Source organism: Adiantum capillus-veneris, chromosome 15 (genome assembly GCF_014529385.1).
Source record: "Adiantum capillus-veneris isolate H3 chromosome 15, ASM1452938v2, whole genome shotgun sequence".
Classification (NCBI taxonomy): domain Eukaryota; kingdom Viridiplantae; phylum Streptophyta; class Polypodiopsida; order Polypodiales; family Pteridaceae; genus Adiantum; species Adiantum capillus-veneris.
This window is the reverse complement of record NC_140945.1, coordinates 112,324,476-112,339,751: the sequence shown is the minus strand read 5'-3', so window position 1 is coordinate 112,339,751 and position 15,276 is coordinate 112,324,476. Positions and strand designations below refer to the sequence as shown.

The 15,276-nt window shown below is 40.9% G+C and overlaps 1 protein-coding gene across 1 annotated transcript in view; it reads right to left on the bottom strand.

Annotated features, from left to right (window-relative positions):
* Window positions 1–1,310: 1,310 nt before the first annotated feature.
* Window positions 1,311–15,276, bottom strand: part of LOC147441291 (uncharacterized) — a 114,992-nt gene continuing 101,026 nt past the window's right edge. Inside the window, exon 3 of the mRNA XM_086483417.1 lies at window positions 1,311–1,502. Within this exon, the coding sequence (XP_086339543.1) occupies window positions 1,311–1,502 (192 nt within the window). The remainder of the gene's footprint in view (window positions 1,503–15,276) is intronic.

Below are 15,276 nucleotides of genomic sequence, written 5' to 3'. Positions count from 1 at the left end.
CTTGAGCAAGAAAAGAGAAACCAATAGCTCTGATACCAATGTAACATTTAATGCACTAGTAACTTGTGTGTAGCAGAAATTGATAACATAGTGAGCATTTCATTAAGAACAAGTTCCTAATGAGCATAGAGAGAGTACTTAATTTGAGAAAGCAACATAGAAATTTACACCTAGCTAATTTGGCATTGACAATACTTGAAAAGAGAAAGAAATAGAAGAATCGACAACAATTGAGGACCGGATTTACATGGAGCCGGTGGTCCCCCATCCATAAAGGCTAATAGTATGGGCATTCAGTTTTATGTACTCCACACAAACCCTCAACTTCCCATTCTGCTTTGGAACCACCACTATTGGAAATAACTAGTCACTACTATCCACTTCAGTAATGAATCCTGGTTTAAGCAAATTTTCTATCTCCTCCTTGACTTTCTTGGAATAATTAGGACTCATTCTGTATCGTTGCGGCCATACTAGTCTAGCATCTAGTTTTAGTGGTATTCGATGCTGACAAACCTCTGGATCTACACCTTTTAGATCAGTGTTTCCTAAGGAAACACATCTTTATACTTCTGGAAAAGAGACTTTGCTTTCTCCTTCACCTTTGAGTTCAAGTGTTTATTGATTTTGATCATTCGGGGTTTGTCTTCTAAACCAAGGTTCCATTCTTCTACGTTGTGGTCATCTGAAAGTAACCAGTTTGGGCCACCTCCCTTCCGTTTGGCTAATGACTCTGCTTCCTTTTCACTACAAATTCTAACTACATGATCTTTGAATGAATTTCCTAATTCCAGAGTTGCACCTTGGACTTCCGTACCTTCAGTTGCCATCTCAGTGCCTTCTTGACTAGTGTTTGTCGTTGATCTAAAATCAAATTTATCCAATTCAGATTCAGACTGGTTCATTGGCCGATCATCTAATTGGATTGTCCTTTCTCTAGCATGAAGTTTAGTGAATTGGTTTGGGAACTGTCTCTTTTGTTTGTTAGCTTGCACCTTATTTATTGATATTGCATTCAGATCAATCTCTGCTAATGGAAATATATTCATTGCTGCAAGCATTCTTTCTATCTTCCTAGAACTGTACTTCTTGCATAATTCTTCAGGTCTTAAGGAGTTTTTCTAGCTTCTGGTATTATCAGTTTGGATTTGAATCCGTCTGTTAGCTCCCTGAAGAGGTATCATCTGATTTGCATAATCATGAATGGCTCATGCAGTTCTAAGCCAGGGTCGCCCTAGTAGCATTCCATATGCTCCTTGGACATCTAACACAAGAAAGGTGGTTTTGAATTTTTCCTTACCCAAGTGTATTCACATGTTTTTTATCAGACCAGTAGCATGCACTACCCTATGGTCTGCCATTCTCACTTTGAATGGTGCTTGCTTCAAATCAGTGATGCTTAGTTTCTGTCTGAGATGTTCCCCCAGTATGTTGACACCGGCACCTCCATCTAGAATAACACCGATAAAAGGTTCCCATTGTTTCCTCAACGTATAATCAACCTGAATGACTGGTACTTCATCATCTCTTACCGCTGAGAGGTCTGTTGTCCTTGCCTCGACTTCAACTTTCCTTTTTTGTCTAATGAGGCTTTGCAGTGATAGCCGTTTTTCGGCTCCTTGTAATTGCCACAGTGAGTTACCTCACCCTACCAAAATCACCCAAACACTGTGGCTATCCCTATCATTTCACTGTACATAGGCGTGCGTGAGTCACGGGACTTTTCCCATATCTTCTTAAAAAACCCTCAATTAGCTAGTCATTGGGCTAGTTGAGCCAAAAAAATAAAAAAATAAAAAATATAAGTATATTATGGCCCATTTGTGTGTAAATATTGCATTGTATATAGGGCCTAAATAAAAAGATTTTTCGTAATTATTTTGGTATTTATTTAAATATTTCTACGTAGGGTGTGTTATTTATGCTATGTACATTAACTCACCATTACCATATTTTTTCTTACCATTTTGCATACTCTTTATTCCATATGAAAATAATCTCATGCAAGCTTCTCTTATATTTGGTGTAACTCCACCCCAACAAAAATCCAAAAAAACTAGTTTTATTTATGTATATATTTTTTCACTATTGTGATTTTTCCCTTCCTACATCTATTTTGTTTTTTTTTCTAAAAAATTAGAACACCAAAAATATTTATCTTTTTATGGTAGCCTCATAATGAGAGAGATTTCTTTTGACCCCTTTATATTTTTTCCACTTATATTATTTATATTTGACATGTACATATTTTTTAGACCCCTCAATATTTGATTTTCTTAGTTGTACTATTCACTTATATCATAATCTCAACAATATCTTCAATTATAGACCTACCAAATAAGGTCAAGGGTAGGTGGCATGCATACATGCACTATGGAGGGCTCACTCTTGGAGGTATTTAAAAGAATCATCCAAAGAAGGACCCCACAAGGACCTTGTGCAGTGGAAAAAAACGGTCGGTTTTGCTGAATTTTTAAAGTTCACTTGCTCTCCGAATTTGAAAAGGTGATACAAAAAAAAGTTGTAGCTCGTGAGCTGAACTTTTGCCTCAAATTTTTTCATATTTTTTTGAGCTACGAGCTGTGAGCTATGATTTTATTAGTGGACCCCAGTTTTCCCATGCTATGCAGCCACGCTCTCTCTTCCACTTTATCATTTTCCTCTTTCACACACACTTCTCCACTCATCATCCCCACCTCTCTCACCACTCCTCTCTGCACCCTACTCACCTTCTCCTCAACCTTGAAGAATAAGAGAAACCATGGTGAACTCATACCTCCCACACACAATTCCATTCCAAAATTGACCACCTAGTCTCATTTTTCCTCCTCCAATTTACTTATATCTATCAAAAAAACCACAAAATTCAGCCTCTTCTCTTAAAAGACAGCATCATGGTGGTTGATTACTCAGCTTCAATTACCTTGTCTCTCAAGGAAGGTCAAGAGTGGAGAAAAAATGTACCGTCAAAGCTAGTGGACCGTCAACAAGCGTCAAAATTGGCCCTACTCAAGACACTTGGAGCATCAACCTTGTAAGAAATCCACCTTTTCTTACCTCTTAAGAGTTTTTCTTCCTTATTTGTATCCTACATGGATACTCCCATTGTAAATATCCAATTCCATTTGTAAATTAATACTAACTCTACTAACACTAACCCACTATGAAAAGTCCTATCACCTCCATTTCTCTCCTCTCTCTTTCCCCACCAACTGCTTGATAATTCCAAGCAAAAGAAATTAGATAAATTGCGGAAAATCTAACCCAACCATGGTTAGAGGAGTAACCCTAGCCTTCAAAATTGCTATAAAAGGAGGGTGTGGCTAGCACAAAGGGGGGAGCCATAAGCAAGAGCACTATGCTATAGCTTGAGAAGCCAAGCTCAACCTCTCTAGAAGGAGCTCTTGAGTGGAAGCTCATTGTCTTATGCATGTGCATGTGTTGTAATAGGGGATTAGCAAGGGAACTCTATGCCATCGTAAGAGAGAGAGTGATCATTTAATTGAGAGTAGGAAATCTATCATTTCTCCTACTAGTGTAAGCCCAACATTTGCTGAATCAAGGAGGGTGGATCTGGACTAATCTTGGATACTTTGTCTCCCTTCCAACGTGAAGTAATGGACAACAATGATGCGTAAGTGTCTTGGTGTTTTTTGTTAAGTTCTTGATAGCTTGTCTCTGGTGTTTTCATCAATCTAGCCATAAATCCCATATACTGTAAGAGGGCGACAGGGTGGAGAGGACTCCCCTGGCCTTAAGACAGTGATTGGGGTGGCTTTTCTTGTGATGTGTTGTGGTGAAATTTACGCAAGCTATGTTGAACAAATACTAATCTCACTTTGATTTGTCATGACAGATTTGTAAGAAGGTATTAATGCAACAAGCACCCCCTCCCCCTTTCTCTCTCTTTCTTAAATATATAGTTGTGTTTGCTTGATCATTGCCGATACGTTTCAAAGCAGCCCGAGCACTATCTCTCTCTCTCTCTCTCTCTCTCTCTCTCTCTCTCTCTCTACGCGTCCTAGTTCGCATCCAAAACTAGGTGGTGCCCCAAATTTGTGTAGGGTTAGGTTGCGGGTTTGTGTGTGTGTTTGTTGTTTTTTTCCAACCCTAACCCAATTGAGCAGCATGGGAGCCTAGAAGAGTGCTTGGAGGCCACTCTTCTTGTTGCCCGCCCCAGACCGCCTCAAATTGGTGCCCCCACTGAGGAACGGCTTGTGTATTTTTGTGTAGAATCAACCTTTAGCATAGTCAAGTAGTTTGAATGAATCACGAAAATTTGTATGATCCCTTCATTCCCATTGCAAGGCAAAAGGTACACATAATTGTTAGTACGAAGTTGCAATTTCAACGTGTCATTCGTAGAATTTTAGGTCCTCTTAGGTTGGCCGAGATAAACGCTTCAGTAAATCCTTTTATTTTGCCTCTCATTAGGTACGACCTTAGTTTGGACGTCTATATTTTTGTTTTGTTTTAAGCATTAGGTCATGCATAGACCATGGATAATGGCCCAGGAATAGAGGTTTTCCCCTTCCATTTCACTCCACACATTAGAATAAACATTGCAATTAGTAGGAAAATCCATTTTCAACAACGTATGGTATTCATGTTTGGTGCCCAAAGAGTAGGAGAAATTCTCGCATCACCAAACCCTGTCATCCTACCTCTTATTGATTATCATAGGTCGTTTGATGTGAATATCTTTATTTTGTTGTAGAATAGATTGCAAGCTAGAAAACATTATTGTGTAAATCTTTTTAAGAAAGAAAAACAAAAACGGGTGTCACTTTGAAATCAATTCAATGGAAAGCCAACGCCAAATGTCTGGGTATCCTCTTTTCTTTGGAGAGCCTGGAGAGGATGCAGAATTATTTTTAGCGAATTTCAAGATGTCTTGCCGTATCAAGAGGATAATAACTGATCAAGAACGTGTAGAAATGTTTGAGGTGGTCCTTAGGAAAGATGCTAGCACTTGGTTTGACTCTTTGCCTGAGGAAGTTAAGGGGAATTACACAGAATTTTTGAATCGTTTCAAGAAATACTTCTTTGATCCCCAAAACACTCAAAAATTATGGCAAGACATTGTTTCTCATAAGCAAAAAGACTTAGATGACTACTACTTGTACAAGCAAGAGTTTCTACATCTTTGGGCTCTATGGATACGAAATGTTGCTAACCCTGGTGATGGTGCAAAATTTCTAAAGAAGGAGAGGTTCATAGCCGGACTCTTTCCTGACCTTAAGGTAAAAGTTGAGGCGGGTGCACCTGCTACCTTTGATGCAGCTGAAACTAGGGCTGCTGAGAAATATAGGAAACTCAAGTGCTTAAGGGGAGAGGTTCCAATAGAAGGTCTTAGACCCAAAGGTAAGTCACAAGCATCAACATTGATAGAGCTTCCTGAGGTAACGGTGGAAGTAATTGAGAAGTTAAACGAATCTTTAAGCAGCCTGTCAATTCACCTTGCACAAGCTGTAGGTCCAAAGGGACAAGCAAAGAAGTCTAAAGAGCGAGATCCACGACCTAGGAGAGTCTTGCAATGTTGGAATTGCGGAGAGTCTGGACATGGGATGTATAATTGTCCTTGGCCCCGTGGAGAGCCAGGGAGACCTAACATGAATTACCCAGTGATGAATGCAGGAGAAGGAGCTGGTCAACAACCAAGGCTTCTACAAAGGCCAAATGGACCAAGACCACCTCCACAAGGGGTAGAAGGAGTTCCACCTTTGCCAGATCCAAATGTGCATGTGGTAGAGGTGACAAACTCAAATGAGGTTGACATGGAAGCAAATGGCATTAAGTGTGGCCGAGGAAAAGGTAAAGAGAAAGAGAAAGAGGGTGTCCCATCACAGAGTGACCATGGACAAGGCAAGAAGGCAAAGGAGACCAAGGAAGCTAAGAGGACTCGACGTCGTATCAATCTCCAAGACTTCCCTCTTGGACATGGTATGGCTCCATACAACCTGTTGGAAGACATGCAAGGTAAGGGTCCTGATATCTCATGGCCTCAGTTTCTTGCATTATGCCCACAAGTTAGGAGGGATTTAACAAAGGCAGTTAGCACTAGGAGAAAGGTAAAAGAGAGTTTTCCTGTTGTAAAAATTGCACATGCTGAAATGAACGAGGATATTACACCTGTGCTAGATTGTTACATAAAAGGAAGATTGGTTAGGAAAGGTCTAGTGGATGGGGGAGCACAAATTTTCATCATGACAGAAGGGCTCATGCAAAGACTAGGCATGCACATCCATGAGACACCTGAAATCAAAGTGAAAATGGCAAACAATAGCAAGGCTAGGTGCGTAGGCATTTGTAAAAATGTTTTTGTGGAGGCCTTTGGCATTAAGAAGGCAGTGGATTTTTATGTTATGTCGACCAAGGGAAGTGGTTATCCATTTATCCTAGGAAGACCATGGCTAATGAAAATGCGAGCTTTGCAGGATTGGGAGAGTGGGAAATTAATTTGTAGGAATGACAATCATAAGAAGGTTGTCTTTGACATGAAGGAGCAATGCCAAGAGGAGCTCCATGAAGAATCATCTCAAAGTGAGACGGAAGAAGGTTGGACCGATAGCACTTCAGAAGAAGAAAGTAGCAGCAGCATTACTGAAGAGGAGTCTTCCATCGAAGTCATGGGGGTAAGGTTTAAGCCAAGCAACCAAGAGACCTCTTGTCAAGGCTTGGAGGAGGTAGGTCCTCAAGAGAACGAAGGTGTTCAAGATGAAGGGATGCTGGAAGGTATGCTATCAACAACACTTACAAAGGATGAAAGAGAGGAGTTCAAATGTGTGCTAAGGAAGTTTCCTAGGCTTTTTGCTAAAGACTACACTGATGTGCGTGGAGTAGATGCTGTTCAACACAAAATTGAGTTGAAGCCAGAGGCCACGCCTAAGGCTCAGAAGCTACGAAGGCTAGGAGTCATCAAGGAGCAGGCTTTACTCAAGGAGGTAAGAAAGCTTCTAGCAGCAGGTTTCATTTATCCAGTGGAGAATTCAGAGTGGGTCTCTCCCGTTGTTGTCACTCCTAAGAAAAACGGAAAGTGGAGGGTGTGTGTGGATTACCGTCCACTCAATGAGGCAACAAAAAGAGATCACTTTCCCCTCCCATTTCAGGATGAGATACTAAATGAGGTAGCTGGTCATGAGAAGTACACTGTGTGTGATGGCTATTCAGGCTACTTTCAAATAGGTATCGCATTGGAAGATCAATTGAAAACAACCTTTATCACTCCTTGGGGTTGTTATGCTTTTAGAGTCATGCCATTTGGTCTGACAAATGCTCCTGCAACATTCCAATGTTTCATGAACATGGTGTTCAAGCATTCTTTGGAAAGTCAATTAGGGTGTTCATTGATGATTTCTGCATTTATAGCTCAAACCTATCTTTGTTGTTCCCACTTCTTGGCCTCAATAGTTAATTACTGCTGGAGCTCCTCTAAAATTTCTTCGATGATCATACCTTTGCTTCTAGTAACTACCCGAACTGGCACTGGTTTTGGTGCCTTTACATCAGGTGCTTCAGTTTTGATTGCATCCGGGCATTGAGCTGCAAAATGCCCATACTTTCCACAATTGTAGTAGTCAAAACTTTTGTGCTAAAAATGCTTATACCCTCTACCTCAGCCGGGTATCTACCTCGTCCATTACCAATCCCACCGATGCTTGGATTTTTTGCTTTAGAGTCACTGGCTCCTTTCGTTTTTACTGGTTCTGTGTTGGTTAATGCTATCAAGGATAGATCTTTGCCTTTCTTGAAGTGATGAATCCGAATGGCGCAATTATTCTAGAGATGGCCATAAGACTTCCAATGCGTGAATTGGGACATTCATTTGAGACGTGATCTCTAGATTTGCATTTGGAGCACCAGGTTTCCATCTTTTTGATGGAAGGTCTGATATGGGCAATCTCAGTAATCTGTCTAGACATTCTTCAATTTTGTGTGACCAAGATCCTTTCTTTCCTTTACCCTTACTTTTCTCATCTGAATCACTTTCAGATGTACTAGAATCTGAATTCTCAATGGATGAACCACTGCTACTGGATCTTCTCTTCTTGTGTTATTTTTCTTTCTTGGCTTGTTGCTCTAATTTGAGGGCCCTCTGCACCAAGTCATTGAATTATTTGTTGGTGCACGTACTTCTTGTTCTCCGAGTTTCTTACTACAACAACCATTCAATAACCATGCTCTCATTCTCTTTTCAGAAGGAGGTTCTTGCAATTGTCTGGTCAACTCTTGATTTTCTCCACATAGCTTTTGACATGCAATTTCCCTTGTTTAATCTGATCCAACTCACATAGTATATCCTCATACCCTCTATTATCTGAATACTCCAGTTTGAAAGCTTTTAGTAGTCTATTGTATGATTTGAGCTGGCAAGCTGGGTAATGGTAATACCATTTCTAGCTGCCACTTTCAATGTTTGGGGAAAATATTCCCCCCACTCATACTTGTCAATGTGCTTTAGCTCAACCTACTTTTCCAAAGCTTGGATATGAACATATGGATCATCTTTCTTACCTTCTTTGAAGACTGCAAATGAGATTTCAATAAGGTATTGACAGTAGCTTCTCTAAGTACTGTTGGCTTTCAAAGAATGACAATGGTGTTTGAATTGCGGTTTACGATAATGATCAGTATCAGCTTTCCAGTGACCATCTTTCTGAGTCTCAAACTCAGTACCAATACCAATATCTTACTGACTTCTTCTCTGTGTTGTGGTGAGTTCCCATGGTGCTTTTACTTTTGGTGTGCTTATTTGTGGACCTAGACCCCCCCTGAGACCTGGTTCGGTGTTGCTCACGTTCAGCCCGTCGTCACCTAGAATGACTGGAGTGGTGAGAGTCCCTTGCCTCTTCATTAGTACCATGCTTGAGAGGAGTGCCAGTTTCATTTCCAAGCTCTTGTTCTGTAACAAATCCTTGATCTCATTCTTCAGGAATGGTACTGACCTGCTCTACTTCACCACAAAACCTGGTCATTGGCTTTCGGCTACGTAACTCTAGGCGGCATGACTACAACTTAGAACACCAACGGGGAGAGAGTTCACTGGTCAAAGAGCACTTCAGATCTAGCCACCATGATTGCAAAAATGAAACGAGTTGGTCCCTTTAGGTAGCTATTCCAGTGTTGGAGTTCAGAGCTAGTTGTGAGTTCAAAGAATTTAGATGGTGCATTAGATATTAGACAACTGGAATCGAAGTACTGAGGTGGAACAGAGAACTGAACTAAGATAAAGTACTGAATTAGAAAGAGTAATGAACTGGAAAGACTGAAGACTTGAACACTGGAACTTATAATGTATATTCAAATCAGTAGGCATAATACAAAAAGTACAAGCTAAGCATTAAATTACAAAAGGCTCCAAGCCCAAAAGGTTCCCATGATCAATACAAGAACTTCAGAGATAAGTACAAATGCTAACAACAGTACATGACAACCAACCCGCAACCAACCAACCCGGTATAATGTGTAATGGGTCCTATTTAAAGGATTGTGTAGAGCTACTACAATACCTATTGTAGTTACTGCTCATTGGATACTTGTGGAAGTTACCGCTAGTAATTCCTGAGGAATTGTTCCTGCTTCCTACATCTACATTTCCTTTTCCACACAGAGTTTCTCGCCATCTGCAACTATGCTTGTATCACCCTCACCTTCACCCTCATCATGCCACTACTGCATAGCCCAACACAACCACATACTCTTGGTTTGCTTTGCCATCATCTTCAAGTGTGTTTTCCTTTTCCACACAGAGCTTCTTGTAGAGTTTGCCTATGGGAAAAAAGGGGCAGTTTCTTTCACACGCCATGCAGTTTACACATGGATGAGAATGTAGCAAAAAATAAAGAGCTACTTCAACCTATCTGGGAGCAATGTTCTTACCACATTAGAACATTTCCAAGTACATATTTCAAATAATTGAGCCATCTTTGCTGAAAATATGGGGCATGGAAGTAGTGGTAGGCGCCACTAGGATCGCTTTTGATGTTGGTATCATTCAACAGGTAATTGACACATTTAATTCTAATAGTGGAGCAATAATCAATAGTAGATTGATATAGATGACTACGACAGCCTTATCACATGTTTTAAACTTACTGTTTGATTTGAAACCCCAACCATGCTCAACCAATGAGGTCAGTGCTTTCGTGAAGGAAACCCCATAAGCTAGGAAGATAAGGAAGGATCACAAATCAGGGCATCTCAATAGCCTCCTTGGAGTACAAACCATCACATAAGCTTGTTGCTACTGAAGCAATCAATTTGAAAAACAACCCTACATATGTGTCAGAAAACTTGTTCAATATGCTACTTCTTCAGATGAAGAACACTCATGTGCAAATTAATTTAAGCTCCACACTGCTCAACAACATCATGCCATGACCCAAATTGCCAAAGTGAAAAGCCAAAATTCATTCAAAGTGTGATACATGTGGTAGTTTTTGTATTGGGCAACTTGCATTCCAACACACATGTTAATGTCACCAATGCATTGGCAAAAGTCAGTGGGGTAGGACCAATCAAAGATTGGATGCGGGATTTGAAAAACCAACAAGAACCCTCTATTGAACATATGGCCTTGGTAACTATGGGAAATAAGGTGGTATATTGCCCAGACAACAACTACAACTTCAAAGAAGGGTATTTTCTATATTGGGTGACTTGCATTATAGCACATGTTAATGTCACCAATGCACTAGAAAAGTTAGTGGGTAGGACCAACCATAGATCAGACGACCTATCTCTAAAACTAGCAAGAAAAAACAACCGAACAGCTAGCCTTTGTAACTATTGGGAACAAAGTGGGATATTGCCCGGACAGCAACTACAACATAAGAGGCTGCATCAAAAAGACAAAAAAGCACACAAGACCTCTTGGATCAAATCAAGGCTAGGAGAAATACAGATCCAACAACCACCACTTAGACCATTTCAAAGCCATATGCTGGTTAGATTCAAGGGTCATCAACTAAAAAAGAAATTGTATAGCAAGGATCTCAACCAAAGGCCACAAGACAAATCACAAAGAAACCTGATCAAGCTAGTACATTTGAAAAGACCATTGTAGTAAGCTCTTGCAATAATCTGGTAAACAACACTTGATAGGTTACAGGTTTTGCAAAAAAATTCTATGGTAGGTAGTCTAGTGATCAACACATCTGGAAAACTATCAGTGCCTTACCACATAGGAAACAAATCACAGACAGATAAGGACGCAATAATAGATGGATGCATATCAACCATTCTGATAGGGTGGAACACCATAGTGAATGAAATAGGGTAGATGATGGAAGCTCAAGGCTCCATCTAGCAACCTAAAACATGTCATCTGGAAGTTGGATTGGAAAAGGAGAGGATCACATTTGAGGAGAAAAGATAAGAAAATCTACACATCTAGGATATGGTACTCAAACTAGAAGTGCAACTAGAAAGGGATGGGAAGACAAGGGTGCAAGCAACGACACTAGGTGCATTGTAGCAAGGAGTGGAGGATATCATTGTCCCTCTTTCAAGGCACCATTTTGGAAATGGCCCATGCTAAGCCTGTAACTATTAAGCCCATAGATATGTCCTTAGCACTTCGCCTTTGTAGTGATGATTGCTTTCATGGAGCCTAGAGAGGAAAGTCGTTGTAACTTCTCAAGCAACATCTTTGCGAGCTTTATCATGTAATAGTTTTGACAATGAAATTATCATATCCATGCTTGTCAATTGCAATGTAGTGTTTGACATTTTAAGCTTGTGTTGGTTTTGTATTTGAATGTGGTTTCTTGGGTTGATTTCTCCAATCAATCCAATGAATCCATATAGATATCCACACGGTGCTCACAACATGTGTCTCTACGCTCATGGGGTCCATGTTATCTAGCCAATTCAGGCACAGCATTAATGGTAGAGAAATTGGAAGCACAAAATTCATCTTTGAATGAGGATAAAAGCCAACTAACCATAGCTAACAATGCTCATAAGGTACTTATTTCCCAGAAGATGGACGCACTTAGCAGCTTGAAGCAGGTGCACAATATACTAAAGAATTCTATTCTAGATAAGTATATCTACCAATCTCTAGTGAATATATTGGATCAAGATGGAAACTTAATGCAAAATCTTGAAGATCTCTAGAATTTGGTCAGTATTATCAAAATAGATTTGGAAGAGAAAAAAGGTATTCACAGCCACGCTGGTGAATCACGCATTAATGGAACATCTTACTCACAAATCAAAGGATGAGGATGAGGATGAAGAGCCAGGATAGGACAAACATTCTAGAGAGGGGATGACTGATAAGAGGGATGATGATGACAACCAACCCACTCCACCTCCTCCAATATTAGGGTCGGTCGCAGGTGGTCAACAGATAGGAGACATGTCATAAAATCTAATATCTAATATCTAACCAACCCAAATGATTTTCTCATATTAAATTGATCACTTAATGTGGGAGAATAAACGAGAACAAGTGTTAAGATATAGACATGTGCTTATATATCTATCTCAACACGGGGCCAATGGTAAAGGGGCCCAAATGAGAGATGGCCTATCAAAGAGCAAGGCTAACAAATGGAGCATAAGACCTTAGGGTTAGATTCATTGAAGACCTTCAATAATGTGTGTAAAAGGCCTTTGACCTTAGGTAAGCTAGGGCTGAGCTTGAGGCACGGGAACCCGACCCAGCTCGAGGTGCTTGTCATGCTTGATGACTAAGGTGCTTGAGGTGCTTGATGATTGAGGTGCTTGAGATGCTTGAGGTGTTTAATTATTGAGATGCTTGAGGTGCTTGACATGCAGCTTGAGATGCTAGGGTTGCACTTGAGTGAGAACCCAGCCTAAGCTTAAAGTGCTTATGAGCCAAGCTTGTGGTGGAAACTGGGCCTATGCATGAGGGGCTTGAGGTGTCAAAAAGTCAAAGATTCAATCCCTACAAGGAGGGGGCGAGCCCTACATGAGGGGGGATGAGAGAGAACACCCACACACTCACACAAGGCATGCATGGTACAAATAAAGCAAAAGGGACACTTGTTAAGTTCCTCCTCATGTTGCCCTCATGGTGTGCCTAAAGCCTATTGGTTGGCCACCCAAGGGGTCCAATAATAATTTAGGAGATTTAATTAAATGATTTAGCATTTATCTATCCCTCTCTCTCAAAGGGGAAAGGGGACACTTGTCTCAAGGCTACCCTTGCTGCTTGTAATGCCTCCTGCTTGTGATTGGCTAGGTCTGGAGGGGTCCAATGAGCTTCAGGCATGAGCTACAAGGGGGGGTCGACCCAAGAAATCTAGGGGGTTTCTTAGGGGGTATACTCACCCACACACACTCGAAAACACTCTCATTGTGTGCTATGCAAAGTGCAAGAGCTTCCTCTCCTTCTCCAAGCAAGTAGAGGTTGAGAGCCTACACCAACACTCTTGGATATGGAGTGCAAATCCAACCAAGAGCCATGCTTCAATGCTTAAGCTTGCCATCTCATTCTTCTTCATTACTATGCTATTATGTATGCTAGCAACGAGAGTTATGATAAGTGAGGAACTAATTCTTTCTCCTACGAAATGTTTCTTCTTCCTCTTCCCTACCCTCATTCCCTGCTAGCTCTCTCCACCTTCGAAGGTGTTTGAGGTCTTGGGATAGTTAAAGATTTCTTCAAGTTTATGTTATTTTTGTGATGCATGAAGCTTTTCATCTTCATTGTATCACCTAGGTCACAAGGAACACAAAGATTGTATTGTAACAAGTCTCTCTTAATGGGAGAAATCATAATACAAATGCCTATTAGAGGGGGGACCGGCTCCACATAAATCCGGTCCTCAACTGTTGTCATGTTCTCTAAATTCTCTCTCTTGCAAAAGTATTGTTCATGCCAAGTTAACTAATTGCTATGATTATGTTGCTATCTTCAATTATGTTTACCCGCTATGCTCACAAAGTCATTTCTCAAAAGTACTCTCATTAATTTCCGCTACTCTCAAATTAAATAGGCCAATTTCATTACATTGGTATCAGAGCATTTGGTTTCTCTTTTCTTGCTTAAGAAGAGAGGTCCTTAAGTAGCCTATAAATGGTTGATGTCGTTAATTATATTAGGGTAAGTGGAACTGGGATCTATGATTGGTTTTGTTGAGCCCACTATGTGGGGGATGGTGCACACCTCGGAAGCTTTGGACTTAATAATGGAGTCTTTTTAGACTTGCCTACGGCTTTACCATTATTGAGCCATAAGAAGTCCGAAAGGAGCTAGCCCTCGGCAACTCTGCTATGTTAGACCTACTCCTCTACTCTCTATAATTAACCACTTCGAGCCGTGGGTGTAGATACTTAAGAGACGATTTTCAAAGGCTAAGAGGAGTGGCAACAAAGGTTTTGAATTTCCAAAGCATACACTAAGTACATACATAAATTTTGTTAACATGGCTGACAATAATCAAGAGAGTAGAATGAACATTGATAGTTTTGATTTTGCACATGAAGGTGCTAATGATGATGCTCCCATGTTTGTGAATTATCTCGTCACTAGGTTGCAGCAAGCTATGGGCAACCCTGCTTTGCAAGCCGAAGTTACTCAACAACTTCGTGCTTATGGAATTTCCCTTCCTCTCCAAGAGGAGAGAGAGCTTAGGAGGCCTCTTGAAGAGACCCCCAAAAGAAGACTCTCTCCCATTCGAGAGGAGGAATCCAAAGAGCAAGAAAGCAATGAAAGTTTAAGTTCCTCTGAAGATTTGGCTCCACGAAGACGTCGGTCTAGACGATCGCCCACTCCTCCCAAGAGGAAAAGATCAACACATAGTCCTTCTCCTCATCACTCAGAAAGGCAAGAGAGGAAACAAAGGAAGAAAAGGGCTAGGAAGAGGTCACCCTCTTCTCCTTCTTCTTCACCTTCCTCCTCTTCCGACGAAAGTTATGGCTATTCTCCTAGAGAATAAAAGAGGGGAGGACATCGCAAATCATTTCCTGCATGGCGAAGGTCACAAAAGCTAAAGAAGTTCAAGGAGGGAGGAAAGAGTATCTCTTTTCTCACCTATGATGGCACCTTCGGTGCTACCGACAAAGTGTTGGCCTTCATCCAGCAATTTGATGCGGCCTTTGGAGATGAGGGCTTCACAGAGTCCTCTAAGCTACGCCATGTAGCTATGCACTTCCAAAAATCAGCTCGTCAATGGTGGGCTAGCCTTCGTGGAAATGGTGAAGCCCCAAAGACATGGAAAACTCTACGAGTTTCCATCATGAAGCAATTCCTTGCAAGCGATGCAAAGGACAAAGTTCTTACCGAATGGCGCAGCTTGAAGC